Source organism: Coregonus lavaretus, assembly GCF_964263955.1.
Source record: "Coregonus lavaretus genome assembly, chromosome: 5".
NCBI lineage: Eukaryota > Metazoa > Chordata > Actinopteri > Salmoniformes > Salmonidae > Coregonus > Coregonus lavaretus.
This window is the reverse complement of record NC_139992.1, coordinates 17422808-17443986: the sequence shown is the minus strand read 5'-3', so window position 1 is coordinate 17443986 and position 21179 is coordinate 17422808. Positions and strand designations below refer to the sequence as shown.

General features: G+C 44.4%; 1 protein-coding gene across 1 annotated transcript in view; it reads left to right on the top strand.

Moving 5' to 3' along the window:
- The window catches only part of LOC311128752 (titin-like), a gene marked incomplete at both ends in the record, with an annotated part of 197807 nt that extends 177801 nt beyond the window's left edge, over positions 1 to 20006 (top strand). Inside the window, 25 exon segments of the mRNA XM_084161001.1 lie at positions 42 to 335; positions 461 to 742; positions 860 to 1159; positions 1274 to 3340; positions 3444 to 3746; positions 3858 to 4169; positions 4289 to 4579; positions 4698 to 4997; positions 5111 to 5416; positions 5603 to 5905; positions 6085 to 6366; positions 6509 to 7102; positions 7220 to 7510; positions 7631 to 7930; positions 8540 to 8842; positions 9046 to 9348; positions 9463 to 10047; positions 10154 to 10459; positions 10546 to 10845; positions 10951 to 11526; positions 11654 to 11959; positions 12069 to 12665; positions 12858 to 18668; positions 18782 to 19189; positions 19705 to 20006. Coding sequence (XP_084017127.1) covers positions 42 to 335; positions 461 to 742; positions 860 to 1159; positions 1274 to 3340; positions 3444 to 3746; positions 3858 to 4169; positions 4289 to 4579; positions 4698 to 4997; positions 5111 to 5416; positions 5603 to 5905; positions 6085 to 6366; positions 6509 to 7102; positions 7220 to 7510; positions 7631 to 7930; positions 8540 to 8842; positions 9046 to 9348; positions 9463 to 10047; positions 10154 to 10459; positions 10546 to 10845; positions 10951 to 11526; positions 11654 to 11959; positions 12069 to 12665; positions 12858 to 18668; positions 18782 to 19189; positions 19705 to 20006 — 16022 coding nt within the window.
- Between the last annotated feature and the right edge of the window lie 1173 nt (positions 20007 to 21179).

Sequence of the window (21179 nt, the reverse complement as noted above, 5' to 3'; positions counted from 1 at the left end):
AAACACTAATTTAGCAACCTGACCTTTCCTTTCCCCCCTAGATCCACCTGGTACTCCTAACGTCATTGATGTCACAAGAGACACAGTCACACTTAAATGGGATACACCCAAGAAAGATGGAGGCTTTAAGATTGTGGCGTACAGTGTGGAGCGACGCCAAGGCAGAGGCAAATGGTTGAGATGCAACTTCACCGACATTAGTGATTTGCAATTCACCATCACCGGACTTTCTCCTGGTGATCGCTATGAATTCAGAGTGATTGCCAGAAATGCTGTCGGTACAGTCAGTCCACCCTCGCAGTCCTCTGGCTATGTCATGACCAAAGATGAAAGTGGTAATTATACATTATACATTATATTAAATATACATTTTACTGTACATTATACAACCTGTCTAAGTTTGTCTCTATGTGATTGAATGTATCATTAATTGTATGTTTTTGTGTCTCTCTTTGTTTAGTTTCTCCCGACATTGAGTTCAGTGCTGACACTGCTCTTGTGTACAAGGCTGGTGAAAACATCAAACTGAACTGCAGTATCACTGGACGACCAGTGCCTCAGGTCATATGGTACAAGGATGGTAAAGAGATCGACAAGAAGATGTTGATTGATATCACAACTAACATCGGCTCCAGCAGCCTTTTCATCAGAGATGCTGATCGCAACCACCGCGGAGTGTACATGGTAGAAGCCAAGAACAGCTCTGGAACAAAGACAGAGAGTGTCAACATCAGAGTCTCAGGTTGGTTTATAGATACATTAGATAGATTTACATTCTTTATTTTCTCTCAAATTGTGATTGAAATTATTTAAGTGGATGGATTCATGCTTATTCATTAACAATGTATGCTTTCTTTAGATACCCCTGGACCACCTGAGGGACCAGTGCGTTTCACTGGTATCACTGCAGAAAAGGCAACTGTCTGGTGGAATCCGCCAGAGAACGATGGATGTGCTGCAATCCTCTATTATACAGTGGAGAAGAGAGAAACATCTAGGATCTCCTGGGCAATGGTGACAAGCAAGTGTGAAGCTTGTTCATTCAACGCCACCAAGCTGATCAAGGGAAACGAGTACCAGTTCCGTATCTCTGCTGTCAACAAGTTCGGAGTTGGACGTCCTCTCGACTCTGATCCATTCATTGCACAGATGCAATTCAGTAAGTCCCACCAACCAACAACTTCTAAAGAGATCACTGACATGTATACTTATTTGTTATTAACTTCAATTATTATGTTTAACTAAGACAAACAAATGTTGTTTTGTTTCACAGCCGTTCCAGAAGCCCCAGGTACACCAGACGCCACAAATGTGACTGGAGACACCATCACAATAGGCTGGACAAGACCCAGATCAGATGGTGGAAATGAGATCAAGCACTACATCCTGGAGAGACGTGAGAAGAAGAGTTTGCAATGGGTGAAGGTTTCATCCAAGAGACCAATCACTGAGCTCAGACACAGAGTGACACACCTGACCGAAGGTAATGAATATGAATTCCGTGTCATGGCTGAAAACGGTGCCGGAATCGGACCAGCAAGCAGCACGTCAAGACTCTTCAAGTGCAGAGAGCCAACAAGCGCACCAAGTGCTCCTTCGCTGGTGAAGGTCACCGACTCCACAAAGTCGTCTGTCACCCTGGAATGGATCAAGCCTGTTTTCGACGGTGGAATGGAGATAATTGGCTACATCATTGAGATGTGCAAGGCAAGCCTTAATGAATGGCACCAAGTCAATAGAACAACTTGCATCAACACCACATACACCGCTAAAGGTTTAACGGCTGGTGAGGAATATAGGTTCCGTGTGCGTGCAGTGAATGGGTCTGGAAAAGGAGAAGCATGTGCAATTCCTAATCCAGTGCAAGCTGTTGATAGACTGACGTCACCAGAAATCACCCTTGATGCAGACTTCAAACAGACACACGTTGTGAAGAACGGTGCCACCGTCACTCTTCATATTGGCTTCTGTGGTAAACCAGCTCCACTGGCTACATGGACCAAGGCAGGTGGAGAACTTGGTGTTATGACAGACGTCAACACAACTGACACATACAGTACCTTGACCATTGAGAGCTGTACCAGATATGACTCTGGAAAGTATACCTTGTCTCTTGAGAACAACGGTGGCCGCAAATCTATTACATTGACCGTGAAGGTGCTTGATACACCTGGACCTCCAGGAGCTATCAGCTTCAAGGATGTGACCAGAGGAGCTCTGACAATGCTGTGGGACGCTCCAGCCAACGATGGTGGAGCCCGGATTCAGCACTACATTGTAGAAAAGCGTGAGGCTAGTCGTCTCAGCTGGAAGTCAGTCAGCGAAAAGTCCTCACGTCAAATGATCAGAATGACCAACCTAGGCATAGGTGTGCCTTACCTGTTCAGAGTCATTGCTGAAAATATGTATGGCAGGGGAGAACCCTGTGAGATGACTGAACCAATTACTGCAACTGAGGTGCCTGCTCCACCCAAGAGTCTTGACGTCATTGACACTACTAATTCCACCGCTATCTTGGCCTGGCTGAAACCTGAACACGACGGTGGCAGCCGCATCACAGGTTACATTGCTGAAGCCAAAGCAAAGGGTTCTGATCGCTGGGTTGTTGGCGGTCAAACCAAACACCTGAAGTTAGTCATTGAGGGCTTGATTGAGAACACAGAATATGACTTCCGCGTCAAGGCTATCAATGAGGCTGGTATCAGTGTCCCAAGAGATGCCTTAGCATCCGTTGTCATCAAGGAGCCTAAGATTGAGCCCACAGCAGATCTCAGTAGCATAACCAACCAGCTCATCACATGCAAGACTCACGATGCATTCACTATTGATATCCCCATCAGTGGCAGACCAGCTCCAAAGGCCACCTGGAAACTGGAGGAGATGAAGCTAAAAGAGACTGATAGAGTGATCATCAAGACTACCACAGAGAAGACCACCCTGGTGGTAAAAGACAGCAAGAGAGCAGACAGTGGAAAATACTACCTCACTCTAGACAATACCGCTGGAGCAAAGACATTCGCTGTTACTGTCAGCGTTGTTGGAAGACCCACTCCACCAGTAGGACCCATTGAAATCTCTGCAGTGTCATCAGAGGGCTGTTCATTGGCTTGGACAGCACCAGAGGATGATGGTGGAACAGATATAGACAACTACATCATTGAGAAACGTGAATCTGGATCTACATCCTGGCAAGTGGTGAACTCAAGTTGCAAACGCACCACGATCAAAGTCAGCCATCTGACCAAATACATGGAGTACACCTTCCGTGTCTCTGCTGAGAGCAAGTATGGCGTGAGCAAGTCCATCGAATCCTCAGCTGTTGTCATTGAGCATCCATTCGGTAAGTTCAATGTACCTACATGTGTTAAATCAATTTACATTTGCTGTAATAGTTTGAAAAATACACTAATGATGAATTGTTTTTATCTTATTCTGAATATCAGTTCCACCAAGTCCACCAACTCGCCCAGATGTGGTGTCAGTATCTGCTACTGCTATTGGGATCAAGTGGGATCTGCCATATGCTGATGGCGGCAGCAAGGTGACTGGATACTGGATAGAGAAGAAGGAGAGAAACACCATTCTTTGGGTCAGGGAGAACAAGCTCCCATGCCTGGATACCCAATACAAAGTCTCCAGTCTCATTGAGGGCCTGGAGTACCAGTTCAGAGTTTATGCTATGAATATTGCTGGTCTCAGCAAAGCCAGTGAGGCTTCAAGACCAGTAGTGGCTTTGAACCCAGTCGGTAAGTGCAACATTCTAAGGCCATTTTTCTAAATATTTTGTCTCTCTCTTTGTTCCATGTTGACATTTGACCTTTCTGCTGATTGTACATTCTTATTATGTTTCCATGTAGATCCTCCTGGTAAACCAGAGGTGACTGATGTCACAAGGTCCTCAGTAACTATTGCATGGGGTATACCATTCAATGATGGTGGCAGCAAGATTGTTGGATACGTCGTGGAACGCAAGCCATGGAGTGATGATGAGTGGGATGATGCCCGCTGGTTGAAGTGTAACTACACCACCATCACGGAGACTCACTTCACAGTCAGAGGACTAGGTGAAGGAGAAATCTTTGAATTCCGTGTCATTGCCAGAAATGGAGCCGGAGTTCACAGTGCACCATCTGAAACAACAGGACCGATCACCTGCAAGGATGAATACAGTAAGTTACTGTTAGATACTGTTAAGTTACTGTTACGTTTACGCATAGGTATTTCACCACATGGGAAAAGAAGACAAATCATTTATTTTTGATGATTTATATTTTATTTTTGTCTATAGCTCCTCCCAAGGCTGAACTTGACAGCTCTCTTGTTGGAGAGCACGTCACTATCCGGGCTGGGTCAGACCTGGTCCTTGATGGTGTAGTTGGTGGTAAACCCGAACCCATAGTATGGTGGGCCAAGGGTGACAAGGTGCTGGAGCTGGGGGAGAAATACTCCCTGACATACACCAGTTCAAGAGCCATGGCCATCATCAAGTCCTGCAACAGAAACGACACTGGAAGATATGTTCTGACCGTGAAGAACGCCAGTGGAACCAAGACAGTGGCTGTCAACGTTAAAGTACTCGGTAAGAACACAAGTCGCTACATATACATATACACTTGCAATGACATGGAAACAAAATGTCTTCTTACACTGACTATTACCATAATAACACATTTGTATGTTTCACCCTGTATTTCCAGATACACCAGGGCCTCCTGAGGACAAGATCACAATCACCAGGGTGACAGAGGAGAAGTGCACTGTGTCTTGGAAGATCCCTCTGGAGGATGGTGGAGATCTGGTTACTCATTACATTGTTGATAGGCGTGAGACCAGCAGACTCAACTGGGTGATCATGGAGACTGAGTGCAAGACTCTGTCCTGTGTCAGCTCCAAACTGATCAAGAACAACGAGTACGTCTTCCGTGTCAGAGGAGTCAACAAGTACGGACCTGGTGTGCCCTTGGAGTCCGAGCCTGTCATCGCCAGAAACGCATACAGTAAGTGTGCATCCAGTGGCCATCTCATTTTAGTAGATTCAATACAATTTTAGTCTGATTCAAATGCAAACCCTTTTTAAACGTGATTTATTTTCCTATTTTTTTCATTGCAGCTATCCCATCACAACCTGGAGCACCAGAAGTCACGGCTGTAGGAAAAGAGCATGTCATCATTGAATGGATGAAACCTGAGAGTGATGGTGGAAGTGAGATCAAGAATTACCTGGTGGACAAACGTGAGAAGAGCAGCTCCAGATGGACCAGGGTCAATAAGACCTTTACCATCTATGACATCCGCCTGAAGATCTCTGGTCTGCTGGAAGGCAGCGATTACCAGTTCCGTGTTACAGCCGTGAACACAGCTGGAAACAGCCAGCCCAGTGAAGCCTCTCAGTATGCCTACTGTAGAGAGCCAACATGTAAGTGATCAAGCAGTCATTCTCTTAGATTTTAGTAACCATACCCCTTTGTTTATACAGATGAGGTCCATCTATATAATCTTACAGTTTTTGTTTCTAAAAGTTGACTTATGGTTGACTTTTGAAACACTGAAACACTACTGCTGTTGAATGACCCATACTGTATTTTGTCTTTACCTATTCCAGACACTCCAGCCCCCCCTTCAATTCCACGTGTGGTAGATTCCACCAAGCATAGCATTAGCTTGCAATGGACCAGACCAATGTATGATGGTGGTGCTGATGTTGTTGGCTACGTGGTGGAGGTGCTTGAGGAAGGAACCGAGCAGTGGTACAGGGCCACTCAGAAGACTCTGAAGACCAATTTGTTTGTTGCCACTGGACTTCAAAGCAACAAGAAGTACAGCTTCCGCGTCGCAGGAGTCAATAGCAATGGCACTGGGGAATTCAGCGAACCAAGTGTGGAAATTGAGCCTGTTGAGAAACTTTGTAAGTTTGTTCTTATGCTTTTACTGTCAATAATTCACAATGGCAGCATTTTTTATGTAAATGGTAACTTGGTATAATTGCCGTTTATACCAATGTCTACGTTGAATCCCAGCCACTCCTTTTACACTTACAGTTTTTATACATATGTTTTTTAAATGCTGTAATTTTGGTCCCAACAGCAATCCCTGATCTTGAGCTTCCTGATGATCTGAAGAAGACTGTGTGTCTGAGAGCTGGTAACACCCTGAGGCTGTTCGTCAATGTGACTGGAAGACCTGCTCCAGTATTGACCTGGAGGAAACCTGGCATTGACCTGCAGAGCCGTGGGTTCATTGATACAACTGACAGTTACACTCTGCTGATTGTTGAGAAGGTCCATCGTTACGATGCTGGCAAATACACCATTGAGGCTGAAAATCCATCTGGCAAGAAGTCAGCAACCATTCTCGTCAAAGTTTATGGTATGTTATAAGGTTATGTTGTCATACATAAGATGGTCAAATGATTAAGAACTCTCTGTAAACCATATCATTATTTAAAGAATAGTGAATTATATGATCTCTGTGCTGTGAACAGTCAGTTAATCCTTTCTGTATTTTCCAGACACTCCTGGACCACCCGGTTCAGTTAGAGTCAAAGACTACACAAAGGAGTCTGTCGTCATCACATGGGATGTACCAAGTATTGACGGTGGAGCCCCTGTGAACAACTACATCATTGAGAAACGTGAAGCTTCAATGAAATCCTACAAGACAGTTACAACAGAATGCAGGAAGACTTTGTTCAGAATCACTGGCCTGGAGGAATCAGTACACTACTTTTTCAGAGTGTTACCAGAGAACATCTACGGTGTAGGAGAACCATGTGAAATCCCTGAATCGGTGTTGGTCTGTGAAGTTCCCAGCCTTCCTCAGGATCTGCACATTGTGGACATCGGCAAGACCTCAGCAATCCTGAACTGGGAGAGACCTCTTCACGATGGTGGAAGCAGACTGACGGGCTACGTCATTGAAGCTAACATTGTTGGATCAGACAGATGGAGTGCAGTGGCCACTGTGAAACAGTCCATGTCCCAGCACACCATCACTGGTCTGACAGAGAAGGAGACTTATCTCTTCAGAATCAGAGCTACAAACAGCAGAGGAGTCAGCGAGCCTAGGGAGATTACAGGACCTGTGGTCATTCAGGAACAACTACGTATGTTATATTCTGATTCTTATCTTATACACATGGGAGTTAATCTATTTAAAATATGAAAGGTTTGATACATCTTCGAGATGTTCTAATTTTCAATAAACATCTGTCCTTTTACAGTGGCGCCCTATATTGATCTGACCGGCATTCCACAGAAGATTGTCCATGTGCCAGCCGGCAAACCAATCGACCTCAATATTCCTATAAAGGCCCGACCTGCTCCAGTTTGCAGCTGGTCCTTCAATGGTGCTAAGATGAAGGATAGTCTTGACCGGGTTAAGATTGAGTCTAATGGAAAATACACCAAACTGACTGTCCGTGAGACAACCATTGATGACACTGGTAGCTACACTCTTCAAGTAAAGAATTCTGTAGGAACTGCAACAGAGATACTCAAAGTTATTATTCTTGGTAAGTGTGTGTGTGTTCTTGGTAAGCTTCCATACTTGTGTTTGTGCGTTCTTGTATTTTTGTTACTGTGTCATGTATTGCAAAATTCTAAATACTAACTGTCTGCTTATTTCTATCTAGATAAACCTGGAATACCTATTGGACCAATCACAGTTGATGCCGTTGATGCCACATCGGTAACGGTCAGCTGGGAGCTACCAGAAAAGGATGGCGGTGCCAACGTCAGTGGCTATGTTGTTGAGCAGCGTGACGCTCACCGCCCCGGATGGCTACCAGTGTCCGAATCTGTCACAAGACCCACATTCAAGTTCACCAGATTGTCTGAGGGAACTGAATACGTGTTCCGTGTGGCTGCAACCAACCGCTTCGGCATTGGAGGATTCTTGCAGTCTGAAGTTGTTGAATGCAAGAGTCTCAAGAGTAAGTCATCATAAATCATAAAACACATACAATTCCACCTTTTGACAATATGTATTATACACTATGATTTAAACACAAAAGAAGTGAGAAAAGTGGCCGATTTTTTTAACCCCTTTTTCGTGATATCCAATTGGTAGTTACAGTCTTGTCCCATCACCGCAACTCCCGTACGGACTCGGGAGAGGCGAAGGTCGAGAGCCACGCGTCTTCCGAAACACGACCCTGCCAAGCCACACTGCTTCTTGACACACTGCTCACTTAACCAGCCACACCAATGTGTTGGAGGAAACACCGTACAACTGGCTACCGAAATCAGCATGCATGTGCCCGGCCCGCCACAAGGAGTCGCTAGAGAGCGATGGGACAAGGACATCCCGGCCGGCCAAACCCTCCCGTAACCCAATTGAGCGCCGCCTCATGGGTCTCCCGGTCGCGGCCAGCTGCAATACAGCCTGGGATCGAACCTGGGTCTGTAGTGACACCTCTAGCACCGCAATGCAGTGCCTTAGACCGCTGCACCACTCGGGAGGCCCAGTTTTGATGAAGTTAACGGAAAGAGATGATGGTGGGCGCAACTGAACTAATGTGAAATCTCTAATCTCTCCACAGCCGTACCCAGTGCACCAAACAGACCTGATGTACTGGATGTGACTCATGAGGGAATGACCGTCACATGGCAGCCACCAGAAGAAGATGGAGGGTCCCAGGTGTCTGGATACATAATTGAGCGCAAAGAGGTCAGATCTGAAAGGTGGATGAGCATCGTTAAGAACCCAGTCACCATGACCAGGTACAGATCATCTGGTCTGTGCGAAGGCAATGAGTATGAGTTCCGCGTGATCGCCCTGAACTCAAGAGGCTCGAGCAAACCCAGTATGGCATCTAAACCAGCTATCGCCATGGATCCCATCGGTATGTATCTGTAATCCTCTACCTTGGTTGTCGTGCCCAACATTGGAATAGGCAGTAAATTATGTAATTATTATGTTTTACTATTTTGCAATGTGTTATTCAACTCAATGATCTATGGGTCCAATTCCCCTGGAACTTAGCACCCATTTTCAAAGATGTATGCATAACCACAACTATTCTGTTTGTTGTCTTTATCTAAACAGAGCCTCCTAGCGCACCACAGTTCCCCATGGTTACAGACACCACCAGGACTTCTGTGTCTCTGGCTTGGAGTCCTCCTGAGGAAGAGGGTGGTTCCGTCATCACTGGTTACCTGATTGAGATGCAGAAGGTGGACCAGGTGGAATGGACCATGTGCAACACAACACCCATAAAGATCTGTGAATACACTCTGACACACATGCCTCAGGGAGCTGAGTACAAGTTCCGTGTGATGGCCTGCAACGCTGGAGGACCCGGAGAGCCAGTCGAGATACCAGGAATTGTCAAGGTTACAGAAATGCTTGGTAAGGGATTAAATACGTGTTTAGAGTGCCATGAAGAGCTGTATTTTGTATTTTGCTTTTGAAGCTTGTGTAAAATGTGAACTAACCTAACGATGTCTGTATGCTTCATTTCAGACTATCCCGATTACGAACTGGACCCCAAATACGAGGAAGGCTATGTGGTCAGACAGGGAGGAGTCATCAGGCTGTCTGTGCCAATCAAGGGTAAACCAGTCCCTATCTGCAAATGGACAAAGGAAGGCCGAGATGTCTCTCACCGAGCTATGATCGCCACCAATGATGATATCACTGAACTTGTGATCAAAGAAGCCCACAGAGATGACACAGGAACATATGACCTGGTGCTGGAGAACAAATGTGGCAGGAAGGCTGTCTACATCAATGTTAAAGTGATTGGACGTCCAGACGCACCTGAAGGTCCTCTTGAGTTTGATGATATCCAGGCTCGCTCCGTAAGAGTCAGCTGGAGACCTCCCTCTCAAGACGGTGGCTCTGATATCCTGGGTTACATCGTTGAAAGGCGAGAAGTATCAAAGGTAGCATGGTACACTGTGGACTCAAGAGTGGTGGACACAGCTCTGGTGGTCAAGGGACTGAAGGAGAATGTTGAATACCACTTCAAGATCACTGCCGAAAACAAATTTGGTGTAAGCAGATCTCTCAAATCAGATGAATGTGTCACTCCAAAGACACCCCTGTGTAAGTTTTTTAAATAATTTTTCTGCAAATGTGAAATGTGTTATTGTGTTAGTTATCACTCCTCACTTCTATTTACAATTATGCAATTTACTTTTGTATACAACAGCTCCTCCAGAACCTCCAATCAACCCACCAGAAGTTATGGATGTCACAAAGAGCACTGTTGCTCTATCTTGGGGCAGACCAAAGGATGACGGTGGCGCCCGCATTACAGGATACTACGTTGAGAGGAGAGAGGTGTCCACAGAGAAGTGGGTGCGTCACAACAAGACACACATCACCACTACAATGTACACTCTCACTGGACTCATCCCTGATGCTGAATACCTGTTCCGTGTCGTGGCACAAAACGACATTGGTCAGAGTGAACCTGGACCAGTATCTGAAAATGTTATATGCAAAGATCCATTTGGTAAGTATATAATAGAAATAATACAATACTTTAAAAAGATGAATGATTGCAATTTAATTGTTCCCTCTCTTTCTCTCTTTGAATAGACAAACCCGGTCAACCAGGTGAGATTGATATCATCTCCGTTGCCAAAGACTGTATCACCATTCACTGGCTGCGCCCAGAATGTGATGGTGGCAAAGAGATCCTGGGTTACTGGATTGAGTTCAGACAGGCAGGAGAAAGTGCCTGGAAGAAATGCAACAAGGAGCGTTCCAAGGACAGACAATTCACAATGGGTGGTCTGATGGAGGCTACAGAGTACGAGTTCAGAATCCTTGCAGAAAATGAAACTGGACTGAGTAGACCTCGCAGGACCGCCATGGGCATCAAGACTAAACTGAGCTGTACGTTGGTGTAATATTTTAATTGTCAATTATCATAAGATACTGTAAGTGCCTTACATTATAAACATCATCACAATGCATCATTCTCTGATTATATTTCAACAGTGGGAGAGGCTCCTAGTCTCAAGGAAGACATGGCAGATGTCATCACAAAACTTGGCGAATCAGGAACTCTGACATGCCAGATTATTGGACGTCCCCTTCCTGAAATCAGATGGTACAGATATGGCAAAGAGCTGATCCAGAGCCGCAAGTACAAGATGAGTTCTGATGGTCGCAACCATTCACTGACAGTGGCCACAGATGAACAGGAAGATGAGGGCATGTACACTTGCAGAGCCATTAATGAAGCCGGTGAAACAGAGTCCAGCGGCAAGCTGCGCTTGCAGGCTGCACCTGCTTTCCACCCTGGATTCCCATTGAAGGAGAAATACACTGCAGGGTGTGGAACAAGTCTTCGTCTCCATGTTGTCTACATTGGCCGTCCAATTCCACAAATCATGTGGTTCTATGCAAAGAAGCCTCTCAACGCGTCTGAAAATGTGATCATTGAAAACACTGAGAGTTACACTCATCTGGTTATAAGGAATGTACAGCGCAAGACAAACGCCGGAAGATACAAGGTGCAATTGACCAACAAATTTGGAACGGTTGAAACCACACTCAAGGTTGAAATTCAAGGTAACAGTTTTTTCCCCAACTATTATTGCGATAATATCATTACTTATTTTATAAACTGAACCTATTTTTTGCATGACCAACAGAGGACTTGTTATCTAAATGTAGTTGTTTTTTGCTTTGTTTTCAGATAAACCTACCAAACCTGAGGGGCCTATTGTTGTTGATGCTGTGTTGAAGAGCGCAGTGATCATCAGCTGGAAACCACCGAAGGATGACGGTGGATCAATGATCACCAACTACATTGTGGAGAAACGAGAAGCAAAGGAAGGCGAGCAGTGGAATCTGGTGTCATCGTCAGTCTCAGGAAACACTTGCAGGATTCCAAATCTGATTGAAAATGCTGGATACTATTTCCGTGTTTCTGCTCAGAACCAATATGGAGTCAGTGAGGCACTTGAGGTTCCAAGTGTTCTCATTATCAAGAGTCCATTCGGTATGTATGCTAGCTGACAGTGATAAATATAGCAAATAGATCATGTGTACTGTAACGTTTAAGATAATAATGCACTTGTATAAGATCGATCTCATCGTCTGTTCCTCAGAAAAACCTGGAATTCCCATGCAGCCTGTTGTCACAGAAGTGACCAAGGATTCTTGTCTTGTGTTCTGGAAACCACCAAAAGACGATGGAGGTGCCAAGATAAAGAACTATTTCCTGGATAAACGAGAGAAGAAACAGAACAAATGGATCGCTTGTACATCCAATCAAATCCACGAGACACATTTTGCTGTAAAAGGCCTTCTTGAGGGCTTTGAGTATGAGTTCCGTGTGAAATGTGAAAACATGGGTGGTGAGAGTGATTGGAGTGAGGTGTCAGAGGCCATCATTCCCAAATCAGGTCTCACAATGAAACCTCCTGTCTTCAGAGAAGAAATGAGACCAGACATGATTGTGAAGTTTAAATCCAATGCTACATTTGTCACCAAAATTGTTGGACATCCCATCCCTGCCGTGAAATGGTACAAGAATGGAAAAGAAATTGTTTCAGATGGAATCAAAATCAAATCGCAAGAATTCAAAGGAGGCTATTACCAACTTATTATTGCTAATGCTGAGGACAGTGACACGGGTGTCTATCAAGTCAGGGCAACAAACCAAGGAGGATCCATCTCTACAACAGTTAATCTGACTGTTGAAGGTAAACATTTTTGATAGGCTGTTGATAAGTATTTTAAGAGAAAATGTTGTGTTGAACATACATATTTTTATAAAAAATGTTTGAATTCCCTTACATTTCAAAATAACTGTAGGTCAGTTTGCATTTTATTAGCATTTGTTACATATTGATAGGCTCAAATAATGTATATTCTTTATTCTCTGTCTACTCCAGTTCCTGCCAAGATCCACCTACCTCTAGAACTGCAAGGCATGGGGGCAGTCCATGCTGTCAAGGGTGAAGTGGTTACCATTAAGATTCCAATCAGTGGCAAACCCGACCCTCAAATCCAATGGCAGAAGGGACCAGAGATCATGGGAACATCTGCACACACTCAAGTGATTGTCACAAGATCATTTACTTCACTCGTCTTTCCTAAAGGAGTTCAGAAGAAGGATACAGGTTACTATGTAATCACTGCCAAGAACAGATTCGGAGTTGACAAACAGACCATTGAAGTTGCCGTGGCAGATGTACCAGATCCTCCTAAGGGCATTAAAGTCAGTGAAATCACTAGAGATTCCATCACTCTAACCTGGACTCCTCCTGAAAAAGATGGCGGAAGCCCTATCATCAACTACATTATCCAGAAGTGCCCCACATCAGGTGACAGGTGGATCCGCGCTGGCCAAACCAACGAGCCTAAATACACGATGATCGCTCTGTTTGGCAAGACAAAGTACCAGTTCCGTGTCATTGCGGAGAACCAGTTTGGTCTGAGCGATCATTCTGAACCAACTGAGCCTGTTACAACAATAGAGGATAAATCTGTTATCAGAAACTACGATGAAGAAGTTGATGAAGCTAGAGAAATCACCAAAGAAGAGGCTCCACATTCATCAAAGATCAAGATGGTGGCTGCCCAGTACACAATATCTGAAGAGCTGGCACGTGCCGGAACGTTTGGCGTTGTTCATCGCTGTGTTGAAAACAAGTCCAAGAAGACATTCATGGCCAAGTTTATCAAGATTAAAGGTACCGATCAGGAACTGGTTGCTAGGGAAATTGAGACACTCAATCTTGCTAAACACAAGAACTTCATGTACCTACACGAGTCATTTGACAGTTTGGAAGAAATGGTCTTGATCTACGAGTTCATCTCAGGCGTGGACATCTTTGAACGACTTGGTACAGGCAACTTTGAGCTCTCAGAACTGGAGATTGTTAGGTACCTGAGACAGGTATGCTCAGCTCTGAAGTTCTTGCACAATCTCAACTATGCTCATTTTGAAATCAAACCTGACAACATTGTCTACACCACAAGAAAGAGCACAAACATCAAAATTATTGAAATGGGCCAGGCTAGATTACTGACTCCTGGAGAAAATATCAGACTCAATTTCACTGCACCAGAGTACTGTGGACCTGAAGTCCACCGCCATGGTCTTGTTAGCACTGCAACTGACATGTGGTCAGTTGGTGTGCTAACATATGTGCTCCTCAGTGGACTTAACCCCTTCGCAGCAGAATCAACCACGAAAATGATTGAAAATATATCAAATGTAGAGTACATTTTCGACAGTGAGGCCTTCAAAGAGACCAGCATCGAAGGTATGGACTTCTGTGACAGACTTCTGTGTAAAGACCTGAAGAAACGTATGACTGCTCATGAAGCTTTGGAACATCCTTGGCTTAGGTTGAAGCTGGAGCACCTCAGCACAAAAACTATAAAAACATTGAGACACAGAAGATACTACCAGACGTTGGTGAAGAAAGACAGAGAGACAATCGTCTCAGCAGCTCGTGTTGCTTTTGGTGGTGGATTCAGAAGTTACAGAGGTTATGCAGTTGGCAAAGTCAAGATTGCACACCCTGTAGAAGGTCTGAGAGCCGGTCCAGTCATGCATGGATCTTCAGAGGAAGGTGGGCATGTCAGATTTGTTTGCAACATTGAAAACTACGACGAAACCACAAAAGCAATTTGGTACTTTGGCACCCGCCAGTTAACAGCAAGTCACAAATATGAAATCAGCTACGTCAATGGAGTTGCTAGCATCTACGTCAAGGAAATTGAAACATCTGATGATGGTGTCTACAGATGCAAAGTTGTCAGTCAGGATGGTGAAGATAGCACCTATGGAGAACTCTTTGTCGAAACTGTGAGATGCTATCGTGAACACTTCATTGGACGCTCACTCACAAAGAAGAGAAAGCTTGATAAGCAAAGACTTATGCAAAGGCCCCCAGAGTTCACTCTGCCTCTGTACAACCGCACTGCTTACATCGGTGAAGATGTTCGTTTCGGTGTAACCATAACAGTGCATCCAGAGCCCACAGTAACATGGTTGAAGGCTGGACAGAAAATCAAACGAGATGATAAGAAGTATACTTTCATTAGTGACAAGGGTCTTTATCAATTGATGATTCACAATCTTGACCTTGATGACGATGCTGAATATACTGTTATGGCCCACAACAAGTTTGGTGAAGACAGTTGCACAGCACAACTTACAGTGACACCTCACCCTGTTAGTGAAGACACCATGAGGCCAATGTTCAAACGGCTTTTGGCTAATGTGGAGTGTGTAGAGGGCCATAGTGTCCGTTTTGACTTGAGGGTCTCGGGAACACCTGCACCAACCCTGAAGTGGGAGAAGGATGGCAGGCCATTGGAATTCAACCAACAAATTGCAGTTGTCCAAGAGGATGTAGACTATCACGTTCTGCATGTCAGAGAAACTCTTGTTGAGGATTCAGGTCTTTACAAAGTTACCGCAACAAACTGTGTTGGATCAGTGAGTTGCCAGGCCACACTGAAGGTGGACCGCATTACATATAAAAGAAGAGAATATAAGAGTGAGGCGGAACAACAGAAGTATGTTCAACAACAAATTGACAAGACACTGAAAATGGCACAAAGCCTTTCCACCACTGAAGTTACTGGATTCAACCCAGCGGCTCAAGAAGCTTTGAAACACGCTGCAGACATATACAAGCCAGGAGTGAGCACCAAACACTGCGAGGGTGAATTTGATATCACAGAAGAAAAACCATTCATAAAGATTGAGGAAAGGAAACTTCGCATGCCATATAAAATTCCTGAGCCACGTGTCCATGATGCAAGTGCTCTGGATGAAGACCTGTTGATTAAACACTTTGTACCTTTGTCTGACATGAAGTGGTACAAGAAACTCAGAGATCAGTATGAAATGCCTGAGCGGATGTTGAAGATTGTACAGAAGAGACAGAAACGCATTCGTCTCTCAAGGTGGGAGCAATTCTATGTCATGCCCCTTCCTAGAATTACTGACCAGTATAGGCCAAGATGGCGTATTCCAAAGCTCACACAAGATGACTTGGAAACAGTAAGACCAGCAAGACGGTCACCTTCTCCTGGATCCGAGGCATCCTTCAGGTCAAGAAGACGCTCCCTGGGTGATATGAGTGATGAAGAGCTTATGCAGCCCATTGATGATTACCTCTCAATGAAAAAAACTGAGCAGGAAAGGCTCCAACTTGACGAGGAGATTGAACTTGGCTTCTCTGCCTCCCCACAAGGCAGCCCTGTGCGGTTCGAGCTGTCTGCTCTGCGTCATGAAGCAAAGAAACATGTTGCAAGAAGAGAAGTATCCCAAGTAACCGAGCACAAGGTCAAGAGAACAGAAGTTTCCCAGTTCATGAGGAGGAGAAGATCACTGTCTCCTACATACATTGAGCTGATGCGCCCTGTTTCTGAGCTGATAAGAGCTCCTCGCCCATGTCCTCTGGAGCCAGAGGAGATTGTTGAAAGGAGATCACCCACCCCTGAGAGGACGCGTCCACACTCCCCCAGCCCCCCAGCTTCAGCTGAGAGATCCTCCCGCTCATCCTCAAGATTTGAGAGGTCAGCCAGATTCGACATCATGTCCAGATACGAGTCAAGAAAGGCTGCATTGAAATCTGAGCGCAAGTACCAGACGGTGACCCAAACACCCTTCAGCCTCGATCACGCCCCACGTGTGACCGTGAGAATGCGTTCCCATCGCGTCCCATGTGGTCAGAATACAAAGTTCACTCTGAATGTCCAAGCGAAGCCTGAGGCTGAGATCCAGTGGTTCCACAACGGACAACTGATTCAACAAAGTGAGAAGTTCCGCTTCACAAACACGAGTGGAGTGCTGTCTATACAGATCCGTGATTGTCAGGCAGAGGACAGTGGCACGTACCGTGTTGTTTGCTCAAACTCAAAGGGAGAAGCGTCCGACTATGGTATCCTCGATGTTTCTGGAGGTGAATTCTCCACATATACATCACGTCGTAAAGATGAGGAGGCTCCACAACCATTTGTTCCTGAAATCACAAAGACAGACCATTACCACATATCATCCTTCAAGGCAGCTTCCTCCTCAGCAACACACATGGAGGTGAAGGAAAGTAAATCAAAGTTAACTGAAACACGTGAAACATATGACAGATATGATACATCTGAACGATTTGTATCTGCATCTGAAAAATATGCTGCATCCGCTAAGTATGCTTCAACTGAATACTTATCATCTGCAGCATCCTTATCATCAGCATCATCTGGAAAGTTTGGATTGACTGAAAGATACGTGTCGGGTGAAAGACATGCATTGTCTGAAAGATATGCATCATCAGAAACATATGCTTCATCTGAAACAAAAATGAGGGCTATAGAGGGATCAGAAGTTGAGCAAGTGACTGTTCATAAAGTCAAGTCGACTCTGGCAGCCAGAATAATAACTCAACCACAGTCTGTAACAGTTAATGAGGGAGAGACTGCTCGATTCACTTGCGACATTGATGGCGAACCAGCACCAAGTGTTACATGGATGCATGAAGGACAAGTCATTGTATCCTCTCATCGTCTTATGGTGTCTACCACGCAGTACAAGTCTACGTTTGAAATTTCCTCTGTCCAATCTTCTGATGAAGGCAGCTACACACTGGTGGTTGAGAATGCTGAGGGCAGACAAGAGACTCGGTTTAGCCTGACCATTTTCAGAGCAATTGTTGAAGAGGAGGTTGTTGTCTCAGTGACTTCACCAGAGCCTGGATTCAGGTCTCCTGAACGAGTAGCTTCACCTCCCAGTGTTCCCCCAACCCCAACCCCATCAATCAAGTCTCCTGAACCAATCATGTCACCCGCTAGTGTGAAGTCGCCAACCCCATCAATCAAGTCTCCTGAACCAATTACTTCGCCTCCAAGGGTGAAGTCCCCTCCCCCAGTCAAGTCTCCTGAGCCAGTCATGTTGCCAAAGGGAGTGAAATCACCTCCCAGGGTCAAGTCTCCTGAACCAGTTGTATCACCTCCAAGGGTGAAGTCCCCTCCCCCAGTCAAGTCTCCGGAGCAAATCATGTTGCCAAAGGGAGTAAAATCACCTCCCAGAGTCAAGTCTCCTGAACCAGTTGTCTCGCCTCCAAGGGTGAAGTCCCCTCCCCCAGTCAAGTCTCCGGAGCCAGTCATGTCGCCAAAGGGAGTGAAATCACCTCCCAGGGTCAAGTCTCCTGAACCAGTTGTATCACCTCCAAGGGTGAAGTCCCCTCCCCCAGCCAAGTCTCCTGAACCAAAAGGAGTGAGGTCACCTCCCCAAGTCAAATCTCCTGAACCAAAAGGAGTGAAGTCACCTCCCCAAGTCAAGTCTCCTGAACCAATCACTTCACCTAAGAGAATAAAATCTCCACTAACTGTGAAATCCCCAACTCCTAAAGCTCCAAAGATTGTCCACCAACTCACAGCCGAAGCCTCAGAAGACAAAGTGAGAATGGCCTGTCTATCTGAAAGCAGCGTGAGAGAAGTTGTGTGGTACAGGAATAGAGTGAAACTGACACAGAGCAGTCACTATGAGTTCCACATGTCTGTGGATGGACATTGTTCCCTCATTATCAATGACCTCTCTGAGAAGGACCAGGGAGAATACTCTTGTGAGCTCATCGCAGAAGGAGGAGTCTCTGCTAAATCTTCATTCTCATTCGTCGGCCAAGTGTTCCAATCCATCTACACTAAAGTCACAGCTTATGTGCAGCAACACATGGCCATGAAAGGTACGTTCTGCCATAAAAAGTATTTTGATTAAACTCAATTCTGTACCAATTCTATACAAGCTTGTACATGCATGTTTCTAATGGTTCCTTGTCTAATTTTTCTTATATTTCAGTGAAAACCAAACAAGTAACAACGAGTCAAAAAGAGGCATCTATGGCTATGGCTTCCCATACAAGTTCAGAACAGGTTGTTAAGAAAGAAATCCACGGAGGAGCTCAGATGATGATGATGGGGGAGAGTGCTGCTCTTAGTAGCATGCAGGAAAGCTTCTCTTCCCAATCAGCCCACATGGCTTCTTCTTCTTCTATGCATCAGGAGACCTCTTTCAGCAGCTCCAGTATGGCCAGTATGTCTAGCATGGCTGCCATGGCTACAGAAATGCAGATGGAAACCATGTCTCTATCTAGCATGTCTTCCATGACATCTTCCCATGCCATGAGCTCCAGCAGTATGACTGAAATGATGAGTCACTCCCACCTGGAGGGGTCCTCCATGAGATCCATTGCACAGGGTATGCTAGGTGAGTATCTCATACATGCTTAAGACATACAAGTCTTACAATGCATTATAGCCGCATCATAGTGCAATATGGCTTCAGGCTTTAAAGGAGCAATCTGCAGCTGCTACATCCAGTTTTGGAGTTATAAATTAATTCTATGTACCCATTGATTCTTGAAGAATATAACTTAGAAATGCCTCATGAGCTTAGTTCAACTGTCGTACCCCACCAGAATCCAAAATATAAACTTGTTTTACTCCAATGTTTTTAAACAAAGTAAATGTAAGCAAGCACTATATAGCCTCAACATGTGGTTAAAATATAATTTTGATATCATGGATGGTCAGTCCTTGCATCCATAGCTCCGTCTATGAATTTGAGAGTGGTTACATTTCTCCATCCCTCAGCTTTTTACCGAAACAGGGGCGGGGAACATTTTAATTGTTTCAACTTCAGATTGCCCCTTTAAGTAAAATATTACCCATATTTGTAGTAGTGTAGTTGTCTAAGCATTTTTTTTGTGTTTTCTCTAACAGGTGCAACAGGTGCACCAAGAATTGAAGCTCTCCCAGAGGACATAACCATTGAACTTGGGAAGGTTCTCACCGTAGCTTGTGCTTTCTCAGGAGAGCCCACACCTAACATCGAATGGTCCCGCAGTGGAAGAACCCTGCCTGGTGAGGAGCATGGCGGTAGGTTCCACGTCGAGACCTTAGAGGACCTCACTACACTCATCATCACCAGTGTGAAAGAGGAGGATGCTGGAGTGTACACCCTCAAACTGTACAATGACTTTGGATCTGACACTGCAACAGTAACTGTAAGCATTCGATCATAAATAAAAACAGTCAATATATTTCTGTCCTCCCCTTTCCCTACTTCAATGCTTTTTATTTATTAATTTAACAAAAAAATAATCTTACTTGATAAAGACCTGGATTTCTGTTATTGTAAATATGAACTATTTTTATACCAAACATGACATTAATTTATGCCAAACTAGACTAAAGTCTAAAGTTGTTATAAAATGTGCCATATTGGATAATTATGACTTAGGATTTTTGATCCATTTTTCTGTGACATGTACATAATGTATATAGCCGAATTTAACGGTTATGGAAAATGTATGAATTGTTATTTATGACAATATTAACTCAAACAAATGGAACTGAAATGTTTAAAAGGAGAAAGTTTCGCATGAAACGAATACCCTGTTAAACCTGAAACTAAACTATGTGCCTCAACAAAAAGTTGAAGTCTTAAGATTTCCTCAACAGGTAGAGAGGCTCCCTGTTGAAGTTTATACTAACTCAGAGACGAGATGTTAGACACTGTATGTTATTACCCGCAGTGTTATTATCATACTCCTATGAATTGCAACATGATCATAAGACCCTGAGTGCTGTTTGCATATACCCTCATGTAAGCAGCACAACTAGGTCTTGTGTTCTGGACTGACTATGTCATAACCACCATTTTAATGACATGCTCAACGTGCGAGCGGCCTGCACTTGAGCTGAAATGTTTTTTTTTTTGTGTGTGCTCTGTTTCTGGCAAATTACTGCTTGATTGATTTTCCGAACAACATCAACCTGGCCATTAAAAATTGAAAGTCCATCATGAACTTATTTTGCAGAATCAGAGCTATCTCTTGGAGGTTTGCTTGAGTGCGTTACTTTTGTGTGTTAGCTTTAGAATTTCACCTTGTCAGGTGTTAAGGCAAACATCAAGCAAGTGTACCACAGCGATGCCACCTGCTGTGTTAAAATTAAAAGAAAACCAAATGTATTAGCTGTTCTGCCCTGCACTTTCGTTTGATTAAAATTAGTATTGTAGAATTAAATGCAACCTCCCCTTGATTTAATAAAGCATTATATCAGCACTAAAATGTTTTATGATTTGTGTTCTTTATTTGTATGTATGTATGTACGTACGTACGTATGTATGTGTGTATGTATGTACACTTTGTACTGTATGTATGTACAGTATGTATATATACTGAACAAAATAT